The 23,615-nt window shown below is 33.5% G+C and overlaps 1 protein-coding gene across 1 annotated transcript; it reads right to left on the reverse strand.

Annotated features, from left to right (window-relative positions):
• Positions 1-582: 582 nt before the first annotated feature.
• Positions 583-1,404, reverse strand: LOC139863743 (uncharacterized). The gene is made up of 2 exons (XM_071852349.1): positions 1,400-1,404; positions 583-1,198 (listed from the first exon to the last, which is right to left on the reverse strand). Exons 1-2 carry the CDS (start codon positions 1,402-1,404, stop codon positions 583-585), a joined length of 621 nt encoding a protein of 206 aa, XP_071708450.1.
• Positions 1,405-23,615: the final 22,211 nt, after the last annotated feature.

Genomic DNA, 23,615 nt, shown 5'->3' on the forward strand with positions numbered 1-23,615 from the left:
TTTAGTACTTCCATTTTATCATGTCCGATGAGAGTCCCGAAATGATGGGGATATTCTAGACGCGTTTTGTTAATGTCGATTACCAGGTGTTCACCATATGAATGATTTTTATCTCTATGCAGTTTTTGCAAAATGCCTGATGTGAGATGATATTTATGAGAAATGGAAATGAAAATCTTGTGGTCTATTAAAATAATGGAAATAAATATTTATGATAAACTAATGAACTCACCAACCTTTTGGTTGACACTTGAAAGCATGTTTATTCTCAGGTTTGAAAGAAATCTTTCGCTGTGCATTTGCTCATTTTAAAGATATTACTTGGATTCATTCATGGCATATTTCAAATGACGTTGCATTCAAGTCATTGAGTTCAATAAAGATTATTATTAAGTAAATGACAGATTAGGTCATTTATAGTTTGGATATTATGAAATGGTATGCATGCCTGTCAACTTTCAATGTAATGAAAGTCTGTCTTTTAAAAACGAATGCAATATTTGTAAAATGTATCATATAGAGGTCAAATACCTCGCAATGTAGCCATATGTTATTGTATTTGTCCTTATGGATTTGGACGGGTCACTTCATCTCTTGACTCATTGTACTCCGTAGATAGGACTTCAATAACTTTAGTTTTGAAAAACTACTTTCTGCTGATGCTACCATGACTGGTACGATTAACAAAATCTTGTATGCAAGTAAGATTTTGGGAAACAAATCCATTTCCTTCGTAAACTCCCTAATTTGAATAGATGTCCAATGTCTTTCTCCCTCATATGCCTTTTTTGGCAACATGTCCTTCAAAACTTTTAGCTCCATAAACAATTCATTTCCATCGATATCAGAATCATTATCACATGTCAAAGCAGATTCAAGATTCATACAACATTCTTTCAAGTTGACAATATCTAAATAAGCCAACTTTAATGCATCAAACAAGAAACCAAAAATTGATTCAAAATTTTTCATTTGTTTAAATCTACTATTTAATTGTACAAGAGTCATATCAACTAAAGCAATAAAATAATATGTTCTAAATAGATCTTTAGCAGATTGTTGTTCTCTTTCAGTCTTTAGGATCTCATCAAATTGCTTTTTCCTATAAGATGCACGTTTTACAGAATATTCAGGTTCTAATTCAACAGTTTCTGCAATTTGATTAGCTTCATTAATAGCGCTGTCCAACCCATTTTTCCTATAATTTTTAAAATAATTAATCACAAATTTTTACTGCAACATCAAGAAGAATATCTTTAAACTGTAGCTTCTTACTAACTAAACTAATTTTAAATAAAATTTCATACCAAATAATCAAACTCAAATTAAATTCAAAACTTGAAAATTCATCATTTATCAACGATTCAACATCTCTACACACTTTTGCATCAATACTAACCTCATTTAATTTTATTAAAGCTTTTTTTACTTGGGAAACTTGAGTTTTAATAGCTTTAACACTCTCTACACGACTTTTCCATCGAGTAACAGATAATGATTTTAAAATTTAAAATTAGTTCATCAATATAGTCAAGTAAAATGCTCCACCGTTTTGTTGAACTAGAGAAGATGTTTTATAGTGTTTGACATGTACCAAAAAAAGACTTTGATTTATGACAAGAATGTGTCATATCACACAATATCAAATTAAGACAATGACAACCAAAAGGCATATAAAAAGCTCTTTGGTTTATTTCAAGTAACCTTGCTTGAACACCTGAATGTTGTCCCTTCATATTAGATTCATTATCATACCATTGTCCTCTAATATATTTAATATATATATCAAGAGATTTTAAAACATCTTGTGTTACTTTAAAAAGACATAAACATGTTGTATCTTCTACAATCAAAACTCTATAAAGAACTCTTATACTTTAATAGGAGTACTCGACACATTAGTAATTAAGGTCATTTGTTCTTGGTGACTTACATCAGCGGTGCAATTGAGAATTACTAAATAGTACCTTGCCTCTTTTTTTCTTAAGTATTGCACATTTTTTACCTCGTATATTCATTTTGAATTTTATGACTTAGATAATGATAATGAATTTCTTTATTTTGAATACTTTGCAAATGTTTATTCATAATAGGATCAAATTCACCAATCATTTGAAGTATGCCTAAAAAGTTTCAATTAGAATTTTCATAAAGTTTCTCATTTATTCCACGAAACGGCAAATTATATTGTGATAAACATTTAACAACATCGATTATTTTAACTAAAACTCCGTTCCCATGTAAAGGGTTGGCCTTGTCCCCGACCATAACAGAATCAAGTGATCTTGTTAGTCTAACTTAACATCAATGAATCTAACGAAAGCAAACCTATGACCGTTCATGAGTCGCTTTTTAGCAAGATAGATATCACGACCTGACCCATTTTTTTAAAAGAGTCTCCATAGATCCAGGGCCTACCAATGTTCCAGAAAGTTGAAGAACATGTACGATGTCAAACGGTTGCCGCTACGCCAGTTTTAAAGTCGTTCCTAATGTCTCCGTTGTATTCTGCGATGCTATTCATACCCTCTGATTCTCTCTCTTGCACTCTCTCTCATCTCTCTTTTCGATTCTTTGAGGTACATATGATGTATGTATTATGTATTTATGTATATGTATAGAGATTATAAATAATATAGCATATGTATGTATTATGTATTTATGTATATGTATAGAGATTATAAATAATATAGCAACAATGTGAACTTGTCACGGTTTCTGTCTCATTTTTTAGTACCGTCATTTATTTATTTCATTATAGTTTCAGTCAGAAAAATTTCAATCAGATTTCTTTGAATATGAGGGAATATCGGTGATCATCTAATTTAATTTAACTCCCACAAAATGTGCTAAATGATAATAAAATGGGACACAGAGAATATCTATAGTACGAAAAATGTGTCTAGTTATAAGTTAGTTAATTAACGATAGCCCAGAAAAACCTAACGTCATATATAGAAATCATATCATAAAAGCCGAATTACTCTAATATAGATGGCCGGGTTAAATCAGTTGAATTTTGTGGAGCTATACTCCTCTAGTAAGACTGTAAGAGCATCGTGTATCTCCAAAAAAGTTAGTTGATCATGGGCACAATACGTGAGACCATGTCCACTTTTTTATAAGCAGTAGATATATATGTTTATGAAAATAATGGTTATGTTTTCCAAAACAAGCAGTCCGTTAAATTTTAAAAGCAGTAGATATATATTTATGATGCGGCTTGTTCAGATCTTTCATTCCATTTTACTCGTCGTCGGATCTTTTGTGGGCGTGATGTTGTTGTCGGCGTTGTTGACTCTGTTGACTTCGGTAAATAGACCTCGGGTTAGGTGTTCTTGGGTTGCCCGGTGAGTGGTTTGGATTGGCGGTTTTTGAGGAGTGAAGATGCGGTGTTGGATTCGGGGTCGGGTTATGTGTTTGTGTTTTAGGCTTAGGTTTGGTGGGTTTTGTTTGTTTGACATTTTATTTGTAATTCCTATAGTGTTAATGTGTCGTTCATATTGTTTAGAACGAACATTGTTTGTGTCACTGAGTTTTGGTCGTATGTAACCATGTACGCTCACTAGAGATCGTTATGATCTGTTCAATGTTGCTCCACCGGAACCTTGGTTCTATTATATATATACATATTAATATTTTTGCCAAAAAAAAAGATATATATTTATGTATTATCCAAAAATCAATAAAATTTAAAAGAACTCATCAGTTCTTAAAAAGGGCATCTGCAAGCAAGATGCAGACAACTACTACTAGAAGGCTATCTTGTACCCACAACCACCTACATTCATTGGAATACTATTAAAATTATATGTACACCACTAAACATAAATTATAATTGTTGGTGATTTTAGTATGATCCAACATAATCAATGTTTTAGGTTATTGAATTACTTGGTTGAGAGTGGAAGTGATTGTTTGATACTCTACACGAATCCGGAAAGTGTGGAGTACACGTTCGTAAAGAGTTAGAACAACCACTTAGTGTATAGTTGAACTTGGATGGAAAACTTAGAGCAAAACAAGACATATCAAAATCCTGTTATAGGGTGCGCCGCGGCTAGACGAGCCGCGTCGCGGCTTAACAAGCGTTTTGAGTTTCGAGGTATTTTGTTGATTTTGATATTTGATGAAGCTTTAAGTCAGGCGCGCCTCATCTAGCCGCGACGCGGTCCAAAGGATTAATTTGATGTCGAGAGAAATAGCAAAATTTGGAGATTGGGTTCAGTGTTGAGCCCTCGTCTGGCCGCGGCGCGGCTTAAGGCATAAAATCTGAACTAATGAATTTCACCCAAAAGGTGTGTTGTTTCCAAACGTAGCTTGTTGTCTCCTGATCAGTTTGGACGGTTTTGGACATCAAAAACACATGTTTTAACATCAAATATAGTGGTGTTGGTTCCCACGTATTGTACTATTTCATTATGGTTACATATGAAAGGTTGTAACTCTTCATTCACACCTTTTGATCAACTATAAATAAACACTTCTTCATTTCGGAAAAGGTTCAAGATTTTTCTTTCTCTTACACTCTCAACATACTAACAAACATTCTCTACATTATACTTTTGCAAGAGCAACTTTTCTTGGTCTAGAAAAGACTGTTAAACTAGTCTTATCCCAATATTGATTTCGTGGGCGAAATACTTTATTGAGAAAGTGTTTCACGATTCTAATTTCAGTCCGGTGACATTATTCTATTGAGCAATCCATATTTCCTAACAAATCAATAAAGTATTTTCATGATGTCAGGTGAAACAGTTAAAGAGATGACTTCAAGGTTTGCAAAATTGGAGAAGTTTGAAGAGGCAGATTTTAGGAGATGGAAAAAGAAGATGCAATTTCTTTTGACTACATTGAAGTTCGTGTATGTGTTGTCAACTCCAAGGCCCATTGAATCAGATGATGAGACCATGGAATAAGCCAAGTTAAGGAGCAAATGGGACAATAATGACTTGATGTGTCGTGCCCACATTCTAAACGGTATGTCCGATGTTTTATTTGATGTTTACAATCTAACGACTCGTCCTAATCTATCTGGACGAATACATTACAATTGGTTACATCGCGAGGTACTTGACCTCTATATGATACATTTTACAAACATTGTTTGTCTTTTTTAAAAGACAAACTTTCATTACATCGAAAGTTGACGGCATGCATACCATTTCATAATATATCCAATTATAATTGACTTAATAATAATCTTGATGAACTCAATGACTCGAATGCAACGTCTTTTGAAATATGTCATGAATGACTCCAAGTAATATCTCTAAAATGAGCAAATTCACAGCGGAAGATTTTTTTCATACCTGAGAATAAACATGCTTTAAAGTGTCAACCAAAAGGTTGGTGAGTTCATTAGTTTATCATAATCCTTAAATTCCATATTTTTAATAGACCACAAGATTTAAATTCCATTTTCATAAACATAATCTCGTATCAGGCATTTCACAAACTGCATAGAGATAAAAATCATTCATACGGATTGAACACCTGGTAACCGACCTTAATAAGATGCATATAGAATATCCTCCAGTATACAGCGCGCAGCTAATATACTAAATAATACCTCGAAGTACTAAAGCATCCATACCCTGGATGGAGCTCATTGGGCCCGATAGATCTATCTTTAGGATTCGCGTCAATTAGGGGCCATTTCCCTAATTCTTAGGTTACCAGACTTGAAGGGGCGATATTCGGTTTAATAATCCAACCATAGAATGTAGTTTTAAGTACGTGTGTCTATTTCATAAAACAGATATAAAACAGCGCATGTATTCTCAGTCCCAAAAATATATATTGCAAAAGCATTTAAAAAGGGAGGAAATGAAACTCACAATACTGTATTTTGTATTAAAAATACATATGACTATATTGAACAATGCAGGGTTGGCCTTGGATTCACGAACCTATATCATATATATATATATATATATATATATATATATATATATATATATATATATATATATATATATATATATATATATATATATATATATATATATATTAAAACACATAATCGTAACTGAACCAATTTATTTATTATATCCTTAATTTATATCTTATGTATATTTAATTTGTGTATATATTCAAAATGGTTAATATTTATTTAGTTATATTAATATATTTATATATATACTTGTTTAATATTATATTTAAAAATCGATAATTTCTTATTTGTAAGTATATATATAAATAATCTTAGTAAGTTTGATATATATAGTTATATGACATTTTAATATAAGTATAGTATATATAATAAGTATATTTTATGTACAAAATATTTATCTGCTTAAAAGTAATAGTGTTGATATTAATGATTTACTAATAATAATAATAATATCTTTATAAAAAAAATATATGATAATATTATTAATAATATTATTGATATTGTTAATAATAATAATACTAATAGTTACAAAAGTATTTCTAATACTAATATTAATGAAAATAATGATAACTTATATTATTTTCATAATAATGATAATAATAATGATCCTAATCATGATAATAATAATAATAATACAACTGTTAGTGATAATAATAATAATAATATTCATACTTGTATTTATAATCATAATAAATGAAAGTTTTATCATAATATTTATATTAGTGGTAATAATAGTATTAATAATTATAATACTTGTAGTAATAACATTAATTAATAATGATAATCATAATTTTAAAAATGATAATAATACTAAAAATAATAATAATTATATAAATAATACTTGTACTAATACTAATGATGATATTAATAATAACAATAATATTTCTAATATTTAATAATAACAATAATACTAGTACTTAATAATAATAATAATAATATTACTAATAATAATAATAACAATAATGAAAATGAAAATGATAATAATAAAAATAATAATAATTTTGGTAATAAATAATACCTTCCAAAGCCCTTTTAAAAAAAATTGCCCGCAACCGGGATCGAACACATGATCACTCTCTCATACTCTAACACCCTTAACCATATGTCCAAATTTGTTTTTCTGTTATTAATCCCACTCGAAAATTATTTAAACCATTTTCCTATATTTCCCTTTGCCTCTCCTTCTTCTCCAAAACATAGTCGACCATAATCACATTTATGGTATAAACAAGTTCTTAAATTCGAACTATATCAGAAATTTAAACAGAAACGTATGTCTAAGGTTGAATCAATTTAATCAGAAACAAAAACTAACAAAATTTAATTATATCAGACCATTAAAACACGTTTTGAACTCTAATTCGATTTTCAAAATTAAGGAGATTTTAGACCTTGATTATAACATGAAAGGTGTTTCAATTCCCTCATAGAAACTATAGAAATCGTTAATTTTAACAGAAACATCGAAACTTTTACGAATTTTACGATGAACACAATGTTGACTTTTAAAAAAATAAACTTTGACTCCACAATTTGATTTCAATTCGAAAAATTAGAATCTGAAACTTTCCAGATAGATTAAAAGAGAGATTTCTAACAAAACTGCATTAACACTTTTTAAAATTGATTGAAAAATCGAGATTTTGATTAAATCATCCAAGAACAGAGGTACGTTCTTTATTTTTTTATAAAAATTTCTGTTTAATATATAATTGCAGCTAAAGTAATTATAAGAAAATAATGATAATGGAAAATGGGAGGATTCTTATCAACAAAAATGAGTTGTTTGATTGTTATGTACTACATTTGTGTCGACACAAAGAATCGGGTAACAGATAAAGTCATGAAGAAAACTTTAAAACTGGAAAATGACCCTTAACAGATTTAATCCTGTATTGATATCGACATATTAAAATTATCAGATAAATAAAGATCTGATGTTGATGCACAACAAAATTTGTTTATATCTGTATCATTAGATTCTGTAATATTAAATAATAATAAATAAATTAAAAATAGAATTCTGTAAAATAAAATATTAATAATAGAAATATTAATAATAATACTAATTATTAATAATTATATTAATAATACAAATTAATAAAAATAGAAGCACTAATAATAGAAATACTAATTTTATAAATGATAATAACAATAGTTTGTATTATTTTCTAAAAAAAATAATGATAATGATAATGATAATAATTTATAATAATAATAATTCTTAATAATATCTAATAATAATACAAATAATAATCATAATATCTAAAATTAAAATTTTATTATTAGTTATAATGATATCAATAATCTTATTATTAATTTTATTGATGACACTACTTATAATGATATTAATATTAATAATAATAATAATAATGTTAATAATAAAAAATTTACATAACCAATTTCATTTATAATAGCAATATTAATAATGCAGATATTAATATTAACATTACTGAAAGTAATGATTTTAATATAACTTTGATTTGTAGTTACATATAATATATTAACTTTATATTTTATTACTTATGTATTACTTATTCTATATAATAACATATTTGGATATTTAACATTTATATATATTTTATATATTACAATGTAATAATTATTAATAGCAATCACATATATATATATATATATATATATATATATATATATATATATATATATATATATATATATATATTTATTTTAAATTATACTTAATTATTTTGTATCTTATCTTACATAGCTAACTCTAATGTTTAAATTATATTTTATGTTTATTATTTATATTTACATATACATATATATATAAATACATATTTATTTACAACAATTGTTCATGAATCTTCGGAAATAGTCGAAGGGTAATTGCATAAATGAACACGGTTCAAAGTTTTTGAGATTTCAATATTACAGACTTTGCTTATCGTGTCGAACTCATGTAAAGATTAAGTTTAAATTTGATCGGAAATTTCCGGGTCGTCACATAAAATTTGGTTGAGTCGGCAAAGGAACTTTGTGATAATTTGGAGGCCAAATACATAGCCGAGGATGCATCTAGCAAGAAATTTCTTGTTAGCAACTTTAACAATTACAAGATTGTTGATACTAAGCCCATCATGGACAATTCCATAAGATCCTTAGGATATCTTGGGGCAATTTACCAACATAACATAAGTATGGATGAAACATTCTAGATTTCATCCATCATTAATAAATTGCCATCTTCATGGCAAGATTTTAAACACACACTTAAACACAAGAAAGAAGATATGAATTTGAATGAGTTGGGTAGTCACTTGAGATTTGAGGAATCAATTCGGGCACAAGATAGTGGCAAGGGGAAGGGTAAAGAAGTGGGATCTTCTTCAAATAATATGATTGAAGATAAGTCTCATGGGAACAAGTTCAACAAGAAACGAAGTTTGATGGGAACAAGATTGCGTCCAATAAGAAGGACAAGAAGTCTTGTTAGAGATGTGGCAAACCGGTCACTTTAAGCGGGATTGTCAAGTCAAGATGGTAGAAGGAGGAAGCACATCGGGTACGGGTCAAGGATCAAAGGATCCTACTCCTAATCAAGGTTAAATTTCTGACTTTGTGACTATTCCAATTAAGAACTATGTTTCACACATTTCTGATGCATTCTATGTACAGGATGATACAATTGGATGGTGGGTAGATTCGGGTGCAACTTTCCATGCATGCAAGGATTGTGAATGGTTCAAGACTTTTGTACCGGAAAATGATGTGTTGCATATAGGCAACGAATCTATTTCTAATGTTGTTGGTTATGAAAATTTTGTATTTGGAGTTTAGCTCCGAAAAAACGATTACTATTGTATGTACCTAACTTGCATAAGAATCTTATATCTAGTCTCATATTGAATAAATGTGGGTATAAACAAGTGTTTGAAAGTGACAAGTATATATTGTCTAAAGGTGGTGTGTTTATTAGTTTTGGGTATTATAAAAATGGTATGTTTATGCTTAATCTCAAGAAAGTTCCCAATGTCATGAATTCTACTTGCATGATTAGTTCTAGTTCTAATGATTCTGGTTTATGTCATGCACGTCTAAGACATGTTCATTACAAGAGAACGAATGATATGTTTAAAGATGGGTTAATTCCAAGTTTTGATCCAAATCTTGAACAATGTAAAACTTGCATGTTAACTAACATAACTAGACAACCTTTTAAGGATATAAACCGGGTGTCTAAGAAATTAGAACTTATTTATAGTGATATATATGACTTTCATGCTACTCCTTCGTTGGGTAACAAGAATTACATGATCACGTTTATAGATAATGCGTCTAGGTTTTGTTACATTTACCTTATGCATGCTAAGGATGAAGCATTAAACAAATTCAAAATCTATACAACCGAAGTAGATTTGCAAGTAAATGGATCAATTAAAACTTTGCGTACCGATAGAGGTGGTGAATACTGTGATGCCCCGTACAAAATTAACATGTACGGATCATCAACAACAGGATCATTACAAGGTCAAACACTATATGCTGTTTTAAAATAAGTTTGCATTCATAAGAAAAGGTGATGTCATAACCAACGTCAAATGTTTAACATACGATAGTGGGCTTCTACGAATAGAAGGCAATTAACATAAGTACGAGACCCGTAGGTCATTACAAATTCATTGTTTCAAAAGTAACATAGTTTGAATGCAAAATAAATATTTCATGCGGAGACATCTCTAACACAAGCAGCGGGTGTCTACACAGCAATAATACAACAGCGGAAGCAACCAAACCTCTAAGAACCTGAGAAAACATGCTTAAAAACGTCAACACGAATGTTGATGAGCTATAGTTTAAGTATAACAGTAATGTAAGGTAGGCCACGAGATTTCAGTATTTCAAAACAGTATGAAAAGTATATGTTCAACCGTGGGCACTTGGTAACTAACTTAACGTAATATCACCCCCTAAAAGTACACTTGGTGAGTGCGTATGTTTACGAAGTATTAAACACCCGTTAAATGCTAGTGCTACTAGCTCGAGTGAGGATGTCAAACCCTATGGATCCATATCTAAGATTCGCGTTCACCGGTTCAAAGACCAATGACTAAACGTTACCGAGCTAAGGGGAAAGTTTATGCCGTTGTATAACCCACACATATATAAATTTTAAGTACTCGTGCCTAGTATGTAAAACGTAAAACGCGCATGTATTCTCAGTTCCCAAAATAGTTAAAGTAAAAAGGGATGCTATAACTCACAGTGGAAAGTAGTAAAGTCGATACGAGATAAGTAAGCAAGTAGTTGGTCTGAAAGGTCCTCAACCTAAGTCAAAAATTACTAATCAGTAAATCGATCCCAAAGGTTTAAAAGTATGTAAATTAGGTCGTAAGTATCATCATCATTCATCATTAATCAAAAAGTTTAAAGTAAGTTTCAATCAAGAATAGAGTTTGAAATAAAGGCTGAATTCGTTCAGTTGCCACGACTTCTATACATACTGAAATGAGGTGAGACCAGTGTCCATGGCTCCGTATATGAGTCCCCTAGTTGTTGACCAATTTCTAGAACCAAAAGCATCTTCGTTTTACCGTGGCGATGGTTTAAGTGCGAGTAGGTCAGAAATTTCAGCACAACGTTAAAAGGGCGTAGTGATTTTCGGAAGGCTATAAATCCTAAACCGTAACTCGGATTAAGACGAGGCCTAAATGAAAAAACATCTACTCGAACCGAACTAACTGGAAATCAGCTTTTTCAGTAGCCCAGGTTATTGATCAGACCCAGAAAACAGCAATCAAAGTGTTCTAGTGGGTTCTTGGTGCTTGATGCTCATCTCGGTTCTCATCCTTGATGCTTATAGCTTCAAGTGTACAACTCGTTGATGTGTTTGCATCATCTTTATCAATTTTTGACCGTCATGACACTAGTGTAATTCTAAGATATTTAGCACAACTCACTTAAGAGTTGTATGAAGGTTGATGAACTAAAGTTACATCAAGATCTTAGATCCGACACATACATGAGTTCTAATAACATTATTAAGCTATAAACTTGAAAGTAAACTAAATAAACAAGATCTTAAGTTGTAGAACTTAGATCTTAGTTAGATCTTAAAGATCCTAGACTAAAAAGTCTAGATCTAGTGTTCTTAAGTTAAACCCTAAGTTATAGAACTTGGATCTTCACTTTAATGAAACCATAAGTCATGAAACTTAGATTTTTATCTTGTAATATGTATGTAAGCTTATAAGCTCTTGTTTTAAACAAAATTAGAAGACCATAAGCTATAAAAACTTAGATCCAACATAAGTGTGTGAAGTTATAACTAAAAAGTTAAACGTCCATGTTCTTGAACTTACAAAGTTTAACTTTAATTTCAAGAATAATGAGATCAAGTTTAACTAGTAATACTTGACCAAAGTAATAATTAAAATACTTACAAAAGAAAGAAAATAAACTAAAGTTACAAGTATTATGTTCATGTTTGTTTCATACTTAAGAAGATTCAAATCAAAGTTTGGATCTTAGGAAAGTAAACTTTAAGTCTACAAAACATGAACACAAGTATGATCATAAAGCTTATGAACTTTAAATCTTATAACATTTTAAGTGTAGAACTCTAAGTTATAGAACTTAGGTTCTTGTTCTTGACTTCTCATCAAACAAGGGATGGAAGCTACAAGATTACATGAAGATACAAGCCAGAGAACTTGATCTTTAACAACAAACAAGTAACAAGTAACAAAACAAATAATTAAAATGATGATGATGGATTCGGTTTTAAGGAGAAAAAGAAAGAAGAAATAAAGGTTGTTACTTACAAAGTTTGAGAGAAAAAGATGAGAGAAAAGAGTAGTGCAAGTATGTGTGTGTGGAAAATGAAATGATACTTGCATATAAGTAACAAAAAAATAAAATGAACTCCCTCACACCCCATAGTGGCCGACGGTTTTTAGGTACACAAAGGGGAAGTCAAAATGCCACTTTCAAGTATGGGATGATGGTGTATGCTAGGATGGGTAATAAGGTTAAATGTATGGGAAGTTGATACTAGCATGCTTGAGACAACTTTGTCTCCTCATTAACTTAATTAATCCTTTGTTTACCTTAATAAATCACTAGTAATAAAAGTGGGCTTACTAGTCCATTAAGAAAGTAGGGGGGCTTCCAAGTCCAAATCCATTAATAAAGGCCCAAGTCCAAGTATGTATGCAACAATTAAATAAAAGCCCAAGTAATTAACTACTTACATTAGTTAATTAAAAATAATTAATAATAATTAATCATGAATGCAAATAATATTCTAAATATTATTCGTGAAAAGTACGTGTGTCACAAGGACAAGTCGGGACATGGAAAGTCGATTATGGTAACAAGTAAATGTGTAAGAATACATTTATTAAAGCGCAAGTATTAATAACAAATATTTATAAATTTTTGTTGGAAAATCCAGGGTCGTTACAAATACTACGACCTGGCTTATTTCCAATTGATAGGTGTTATTCACCAAACCATGGCTCCTTATACACCTCAACAAAATGGTGTTGCTGAAAGGAAGAATAGGACACTAAAGGAAATGGTTAACTCCATGATGTCCTATTATGGTTTGAGTGATGTATTTTGGATAATCCTCTCGGTTGTTTCATGGACTAACTCGGGTCCAGTGATTTTCTTTTCGCCTACTTCGGCCCAACAAATAGGAGAACGGCATTTGTGGCCTTACAATGCTTCGAAAGGTGCGGCATTAATACTTGAATGATAACTGTTGTTGTAAGAGAATTCAGCTAGCGGTAAATGCCTTTCCCAAGCCTTTCTGAAATCAATAACACAAGCACACAACATGTCCTCCAAAGTTTGGATCGTTCGCTCGCTTTGTCCGTCGGTCTGTAGGTGATATGCAGTACTCATGTCGAGACGAGTTCCCAAGGCTTCTTGCAAAGAATGCCAAATTCTGGAAGCAAAACAGGCATCTCGGTCTGAAATAATCGATAAGGGCACACCATGACGAGATACAATTTCATTTATGTATAGTTGAGCGAGTTTCTCCATCGTATCCGTTTTCTTCATGGCTAAAAAGTGTGCAGATTTGGTAAGACGGTCAATGATAACCCAGATGGTATCGTATCCGCCCACCGTCTTTGGTAGTTTCGTGATGAAGTCCATTGTTATCCTTTCCCACTTCCATTGCGGGATTTCCGATTGCTGAAGTAACCCAGATGGCCTTTGATGTTCGACCTTAACCTTCGAACAAGTCAAACACTTCCCAACATAAGTTGCAACATCCTTCTTAAGATTAGACCACCAATACTGTTCCTTGAGGTTGTGGTACATTTTACCGGCTCCTGGATGAATCGAATATCTTGACTTGTGGGCTTCGTCTAGAATGAGGCTTCGTAAATCCCCATAACCAGGCACCCAAATTCTTCCGGCGAAGTATCGGAGTCCTGTCTCCTTAACCTCGAAAAGAGAGACGAGAATGTTCAAGTGTTCATGAGAAATATTCTCTTCCTTGAGAGTCTCGTCTTGAGCTACTCGGATCTGGCTATTGAGATTTGAATGAATGGTAATGTTCAGGGCCCGAACCCGAAGAGGTGCCATCCTCTCCTTTCGGCTTAAAGCGTCGGCTACAACATTGGCCTTGACGGGATGGTAACGAAGTTCACAATCATAGTCGTTCAGTGTCTCGATCCATCGTCGATGTCTCATGTTCAGTTTTTTCTGATCGAATATGTGTTGGAGGCTTTTGTGGTCGGTGAAGATAGTGTCTCCACAATTTGAGCGCAAAAACAACGGCTCCTAGTTCGAGATCGTGAGTAGTGTAGTTTCGCTCGTGAATCTTCAGTTGATGAGAAGCATAGGCAATGACCTTCGTCCTTTGCATCAATACACAACCAAAACCATTTTTCGAGGCATCACAATACACAACGAAGTCGTCACTGCCTTCAGGAAGTGATAAGATAGGTGCGGTGGTTAACTTCTGCTTCAAGGTTTGAAATGATGATTCTTTTTTGGGTTCCTAAACGAACTTCTTCCCTTTGTGAGTCAGCGCGGTCAAAGGACGCACAATCAGAGTGAAACCTTCAATAAATCTTCGGTAGTAACCGGCGAGACCTAAAAATTGGCGGATATGAGTCGGAGTAGTGGGGGTTTCCCACTGGCTGGTAGCTTCAATCTTTCTGGGGTCAACTTTGATACCTTGATCGCTCACAATATGACCCAGGAATTGGACTTCCTTCAACCAAAACTCACACTTGGAGAATTTGGCATAAAGTTGCTCTTGTCTCAAGAGTTCCAACACTAGTCGAAGATGTTGCTCATGTTCTTCTTTGCTTTTAGGGTAGATGAGGATATCATCTATGAAGACGATAACGAACTTATCCATGTATGGCTTGCATACACAATTCATGAGATCCATAAACACGGCAGGTGCGTTGGTTAAACCGAATGGCATCACGAGAAACTCATAGTGACCATAACGGGTTCTGAATGCAGTTTTCATCACATCACTCTCCTTCACCCTCAGCTGGTGATAACCTGATCGCAAATCGATCTTAGAGTAAACGCTTGATCCTTGTAGCTGATCGAAAAGATCGTCAATTCTGGGAAGGGGATACCGATTCTTGATCGTCAACTTGTTCAGCTCACGATAATCGATACACATGCAGAAAGATCCGTCCTTCTTCTTCACAAACAAAACAGGTGCGCCTCAAGGCGAAGAACTTGGTTGGATAAATCCAAGGTCTAACAGTTCTTGTAGTTGACTCTGCAACTCTTGCATTTTGGAAGGTGCGAGTCGATAAGGCGCGCGAGCTATAGGTGCAGCTCCTGGCACTAAATCGATCTGAAACTCCACTGCCCTCGATGGCGGTAATCCAGGAAATTATTCTGGAAAGGCATCGGTAAATTCGTTCACAATTCGTACATCATCCACGCTCTTCACCTCGGTTTCTAATGTTTTCACATGTGCTAAAATAGCAAGACGTCCTTTCTTCATGATCTTTTGTGCTTTCATGCAACTAATGAGGTTCAGCTTCAAGTTACATCTCTCTCCGTAAATAATCAGTGGCTCTCCATCTCTGTGTGGTATAGGAATAGCTTTATCTCCACAGATAATGTCGGCCCTTACCTTGGTCAACCTGTCCATACCGACAATCACATCAAAACTTCCCAATTTGATGGGTATCAAGTCAATCTCGAAATCCACACCAGCTATGTTGGTAATACCTCCTCAGCTAATTTGGTCAACTTTCTCAAGTTTTCCATTGGCTACCTCAACAAGCATACTCTCCTTTAAAGGAACTAACGACCAATTTATCTTAGAGCAAAAGTGTCTACATACATAACTCCTATCGGCACCAGTATCAAATAGGATAGAAGCTAATAGATTGTTGATAGTGAATATACTTGTAACCAAGTCGGGGTTCTCACGGGCATCCCTTACGTTTACGTTGAAAGCTCTTCCACGCACTGGCCCGCCGTCCTTTCTTTTGTTGGGACATTCATTCCTGAAGTGGCCCTGTTGTCCACACTCATAGCACTTCCTTGACCCAGTAGGGTTTTTCTTCACAGTTGGGGTAGTGATCTTGCAGTCTTTGCCAATATGCCCAGTCCTTTTACACTTTTCACAGACCATGTTGCAGTACCCAGTATGATGCTTGTAGCATCTCTTGCATTGCGGAAGACTACCCTTGTAGTTAGGGTTTGAGCTAGCGTTCTGGTTGGAGTTGTTTACCTTGAAACTTTCATGCCTCTTAGCTGGGTTTTGATCAAAGACCCTTCCCTTGTTGTTGTCCCACTTACGTTTCTCATTACTAGTTCCCAATTCAGATTTCCCCTTTTCTGGTTCTTTGCTGGTAATTTAGTTCATCAGGGTGTGCGCCATGCGCATAGCTTTCGGGACATCCACTGGTTTTGAAGAGGTGACGTTTCCCTGGATGGACTTGGGAAGTCCCCACAAGTATCGTTCCATTCGCTTAAATTCCGGGGTAACCATTGTGGGACACATCAAAGCTAGTTCCAAGTACCTTCGGTTACAACCGTCAAGATCGGTTCCCACAACCTTCAACTCCCAAAACTCAGTTCCATTTTCTGAATCTCTGTTCTGGGGCAGTACTCCTCAATCATGGCCCCCTTAAATTCCTCGAACGGTGTAGCATAAGCCTCGTCAATACCCTTAGCCTGAGCTAGTGTGTTCCACCAGGTTAAAGCACCATCCGACAGTGTACATGAGGCATACTTAGTCTTGTTCATTTCTGAGCAGTTGCTCACACGAATACCGGCTTCCAATTTCTCAAACCACCTCGTCAGTCCAACCGGCCCCTCAGTACCACTGAAATTGTGGGGCTTAAAGCTTTGAAAATCCTTATAGGTACACCTGTTATGATTGTGCTGGTTAACCGGTGGAGCTTGGGGGGTTGACATTCGCAATTGCGGCAGCTATTCGTTCAGTTATCATCTCCTCAATCTGTGCTGCTGTGGGCGTTGATCTTCCGTTTGCCATTGATCTTCGAAACAGAAATTTCGACTTAAGATAAAATCCAGCATTCAATAAATAGTAATACAGTATATGGTAACCAACATGGAATCAACACAACACATGCTAATTAAGTAATGCAACTAGATACAGGTACCACAAAATCATCATATAGTAACGTAAATAGAACACCGTACAGAAATTAAACAACACCAAGTTCCATTCATTAATAAGAAAGTGACATACATCCGCATACGGTTCGTACAATACATTAGCAAAACATGAAACTACAACCAGAAATACATAATGAAATCTGATACAATAGCTCTATGGTGACGGTGGGTAAAGGATGTCCATCATATGGGACACCTGTTCCTCGAGCTCAGTTACCCGAGCACGGAGGATATGCACTTCCCTCGTCAGTTCCTCGACGACGGGGGATGCTGGTGGGGCAGGCGGTGCAGACGGTACAGGCGGAGCTGGTGGTGCAGAAGGTCCAGCACCATAAGTAGATGCTGCATATCGGGAAGCCTTACACACGAATGGATCAGCAGGGTAAGGCACAACCCGCTTACGGGCGGTAACTCTAACCTTCGGTCCATGTGCGTTAACGAATGACCTACCTCCGTTAACCCCTGGAATAACAGTACCATCGAAATGATACCGCTTCTTCGGCGGGGTAGAGGGGGGCTGCACGAGCGTCTCCTCAGGGTCCTCGTCGGAATCCTCATCGGAATCCTCCTCGCTGAAGTCATCGGATGATGAGTCGTCTGAACTATCTGAGGGTGAATCTGCTTGAATGGTGGTCATCAGTCGGTATCTGCAAGGCGGGATCGGCAGGACACGTCCATCAGGAAGGCGTCTAGCCCAATGTCCATGCTCATTGCGGAAAGGAACGTCCCCATTTTCCCCAGGAATCACAGCACCACCGGAATGGTGCTGTGGCTCCGGGAGTCCTGGGCTAGGAGGAGCTGGAATCTCTTCTGGCCCCTCGTCTCCGTCGGAGATGATCATCAGGTCAGGTGCGTGTTTACTGTCCCCAGAGGATGAATCGCCAGAGTCACTGAAAGGTAGCGATGAGGGATCTGTGAGTCGGCAGCAGCTGCAGGAGAGGCGGCAGATGAATCTGATGTGACGACCCGGAAATTTTCGACCAAATTTAAACTTAATCTTTACGTGATTTCGACACAATAAGCAAAGACTGTAATATTGAGTCTCAAAAGTTTTAGAATTATATTCATGTAATAATTTACCCTTTCGACTACTCTCGACGATTCACGAACAGTTATGTGTATATAAATATGTATATATGTATATATATATATATATATATATATATATATATATATATATATATATATATATATATATATATATATATATATATATATATATATATATATATATATATATATATATATATATATAAAATATAAATATAGATATGAGTTTATATAATAAATTGAAATAATATGGTACAATTTAATTATCAGAGTTAAATATGTAAAAATATATATACAAGATAAAAAGTTGTTATAAAAATAAATCTAGGATTTTTATTAATAATAATTATTATGTTGTAATAATATAAAAAGTATGAATATTAAATATTCAATAAATATTATCATATAATATAGTAAATACTACATAACTAATAAATTGTAATATTAATATATTAAATGTAATTACAAAGTAAAATATAGTTGTTATAGTAAGATTATTAGTACTTTTATTATTACTATCCATATTAGTAATATTCATATTAATATTCATATTATTGTTATAAATATAAGTAAAAGGTTATTGTATCAAAAATAAGGATAATAAATAATATTATAAGAATTATTGATATTATAATTTTAATCATTATTAATATTATTATTATCATCTTTATCAATATTATTATTATTATATTTATTAATATCATTATAGTTATTATTATTATTAAGAAATAACACAATCTATTATTAATAATATTAGTATCTTATTATTATTATTTGTATTTTGTTATTTATCAGTATTAGTAATATATTATAGGTAATTAGTATTATTATTGTTACTAATACATTTACAATATTTATAATTTATAAAAACAATTATGAATTAGTTACATGTTTCAATCCAACTGTGTGGATTTATTTTGTGGTCTCTAAAATCGTACTAATCAGTAATCAATCAAAGGAATCAAACAAATTCGGTTACCAATCAAGATCATCTTTTTATTATTTTATTTTCTTTCTGTACTCGTTTTTGTTTGAGAATAAAATGTCAACATCCTCAATCAACCATCTATGTTCTATCCTATATCTATATTATATGTATATACCAGTTGTACAAAAACTCCACCAACCTATTTCCTTGATATATCTTTCTTCTCTCTTTTATTACCTGTAAACTCCCATCACCCATCTAACTTGCAAACTAATATCTCGTGATTTCTTTCCTGCTCGATCACCATTCCACAAGACCACCACCATTACCACTGTCACCCTCCAAGAATAGTTCTAATCCTACTACTATTTTTTTTATTAACAACCATCACGAACAACTACTGCAACTTTTATGTTCCTATTTTCGAACGAGATCACAACCCATCACTGTTACTGAAATCACGCAAGTTTCTGTTTTCTCTTGGTACTGCAATCACCATGTAAACTACCACAAGACCCATTAATCAACGCTTTTCTTTTATTGATCGATCTTCACCCATCGTCTACTAACTCACGAACAAACAACCCATTTAAATTTATTTCTACTCACTATTATGATTCGAACAAAGTCTCCAAACAGAACCCACTATATTCTAGTCAAGTAACCACCATCATCTTCACAACCACCATGAAACTATCGACACCTTTAGGAACCACAAACTAACACCCGTTTACTATTATGGTTATGCTACTATATATCCACACCATCTTCTCGCTACCTCTCCTTCTATATATCTTTCTCTATCTCTCATGTTTAAACACGGCTCGAACAAAGAAGCTATCACCACCATGAACCCACTTTACAACCTCAATAATCGCCATCATTTAATGTTAAATGCTACCAACCATCACTACCATCGCGTTTCTGTTGCAAACAAAACCACAAGTATTTTTACTACGGATCGTTTCTGCAGCTACTACGCTTGTTTCTCCTTCCTGTGTAACGCAGCGACAAATAACCGCCTATAACATCAAACCATCAAACAAACCCACCTACCCAACTGCTCAAATAATTGTTGTTGCTGCTATCCGCTATATTATAACTCACTTTTCTGTTTCAATTCTTAAACAAACCAAACTACCTGTTACTCGCAACCTTCCTCGCTTGTTTCTTTCTTTAATCAAATATGTTATCATTTTAAAACAACTAAAATGGTGTTTTATTTTATGGTCGACATCTTTCTTTACTTTTTGACAAATTCATGTCGTGGTAGGCCAAAGGAGATGACAACTACTTGCACCCTTTTTCAGTTCTTTTGTGCCTGTCGACTTGCAAGTGGCAAGGAAGAAGCCAATTAAATGACAAATTGAAGGGCCTAGTGAGTATAATATATCGGTTAGTATCATGTGTATTTGTTCCTTTTCAAACTTGCCACTCAATAGAAAACACAAAAAGAAACCCCACTTGTGATTAATTAATACGACGGCTAAGCTTCTATCAAATCCTTTAAATGATCTGTATACTTACATTCTATGGTTGGGCCGAGTTCTAATTGCATCTTGGACCATTTATTAATAGCACTTGGGCTACCATGTTTCTTGTTCTATTTTGGGCCGTATATAATATGGAACTATCGGGCCAAGAACAAACATAAATAAAACCCACTTATTTCATATGGGGTACCATGTAACTGCCGCAACCTTCTCGTATTCGAATTTTTTCTTACTACTTACTTCCTGTTACAGCCATGAACTGTTATTGTTGCTGTAACAACCTTCTTCTCGAATCAATTATTGTTTCTACCATTATGTTTTTTTTTCTTCCGATGAACCAAGAACGCCACCTTTCAACTATTAGCTGCTATCCACTTCGGTATTATTGTCTTCGTTTCTGTTATAACAAAGAGAGTGATTTTATGAAGAATATCGCGAGAATGATGATAAAGATCATAAAGATGGTGATGTTATGAGGATGATAAAACCGCGTGTTATATACTAATTAAATAAAAGTGCGAGATAAATTCAGGAAGTAACAAATGGATCAATGGTTGGGTGTGTTGTGTTTAAGCTAGAGGTCTGGGGTTCAAACCTGGGCTCTGCCAATAATGTTTTTAAGAAAGCTTATTTAATCTCTTTAAGGTAGTATTACTTTTCTTATTGTTATTATTATTACTTTTATTAACATTATTATTATTACTTTTATTAACATTATTATTATTATTATTGTTGTTATTATTATTATTATTATTATTATTATTATTATTATTATTATTATTATTATTATTATTATTATTATTATTATTATTAGGAATATAAGTATTAATATTACCATTATTATTAACTAAAATTTTCATGTTATTAAGATTAACATTATTAGTTAAATTATTATTTAGTATTATTATTACTCATTATTAATATTAGGTATTATTATCAATATTATTGTTTTCATTATAAAAATAATTGCCACCATTGAATTATGTGGACATGATAATTGCCACTAATTGATATGAATGTTATGTATCGAGAGAATGATTTTTATACACAGGTTATGTGTATTAGTTTTTGTGCACGAGATATGTGTACGGTTACTAAGATTTATGAAAATGATATCGTACACGAGAAAGGTGTACTGTATTTAAAAGATATCGCATGTACATTACAGGTGGGTATAGGATTCGGGCCCATTTGTAGCATGCAACATTTAAATCTTGTGGTCTATCAAAATGATGAATTTTATTATTTATGATAAACCTATGAACTCACCAACCTTTTGGTTGACACTTTGAAGCATGTTTATTCTCAGGTATGAAAGAAATCTTTCGCTGTGCATTTACTCATTTTAGAGACATTACTTGAAGTCGATCATCGCAATGGGATCCGATGTTAGTGACTTCGTCCAGATGGATTAGGACGGGGTATGACATGTGGTATCAGAGTGGTGGTCTTAGCGAACTAGGTCTTGCACTAGTATGTCTAACTGATAGTTGTTTGGATGCATTAGTGAGTCTGGACTTCGACCGTGTCTGCATGTCAAAAGTTTTGCTTATCATTTCTAGTCGGAAATCATCTGCTTATCATCCTTAAGAAATTACCTGCTTATCATTCTTAGTCTAGACATGTCTTACTGCCTCTATTGCATAGACAGTGTATAGATAAATTCATATCTTAGCGTATCTGTTATTGTTACCTTTGCCTGACAGCTTCCGTAGATTCCTCCATAACTTATGGGATTTTAGTATTATATATGCATATGTAAATTATGTATTGCAGGGTACTAATCTACATTCTATAATCTATTTCTTATCAAAAATCCTTCATCTGATCGTATGAGATGAATCCCTCAACTAGTTCGAGTCCCTCAGATTCCGATAGCTATTCCGATAGTTATTCCGACAGCTATTCCGACATGGATGTTCACCTAAGCTCCGAAAGCAGTGTCACCAGAATGAATTAACCAATCAGCCATCCCCAATTCATCTGATGGGTTCGTAGTCTACTTAATCATTGGAGACGCGAAGAAGGCGATCCCTTCCACTAACCAAAGTCACCTCTTGGTGAAGAACCAGAAACACTTATCGGCGAACACGTCCGAAACACCATTTTCACACTCAATTCCAGAGTATCTCGTCACGATTATATTTTATCTAAAATTCTAAACCTTATTCATCCGCTCGTTCCGACCGACAATCATCCCGGAATAATAGAAGAAGTCAACGAACTTCGCGCTTGAGTAATCAATCTGGAGAATATGGTGCAAAATTTACAAGCTTCAACAACATCACCGGCACCAACAGTACCATCAGTAACAGCACCAGTATCATCAACAATCCATGCCTCAACATCCCATTCAGTACCTCGAGCATTCTACATATCGTTCTACATCAATTATCTTCGTTCTTCACGGCGATTAAGTAATCTCTAATGTTTTAGAGATTATGTATTCTAGTTCTAACAATAAATCAAATGAGATTAATATCATATTAAATCCATGATTACATCTGAAGAAAATATATATGTATATATGTTTTCATAAAGATTGTAATTAAAAATTCTTTTGTACAAACTGTTAATGGTGAAAATATTTTAACGGGTAGGTAATACCCGAGGAATATTTAGATTTCACATTAATAAG

This window comes from Rutidosis leptorrhynchoides, chromosome 8 (genome assembly GCF_046630445.1).
Source record: "Rutidosis leptorrhynchoides isolate AG116_Rl617_1_P2 chromosome 8, CSIRO_AGI_Rlap_v1, whole genome shotgun sequence".
NCBI lineage: Eukaryota > Viridiplantae > Streptophyta > Magnoliopsida > Asterales > Asteraceae > Rutidosis > Rutidosis leptorrhynchoides.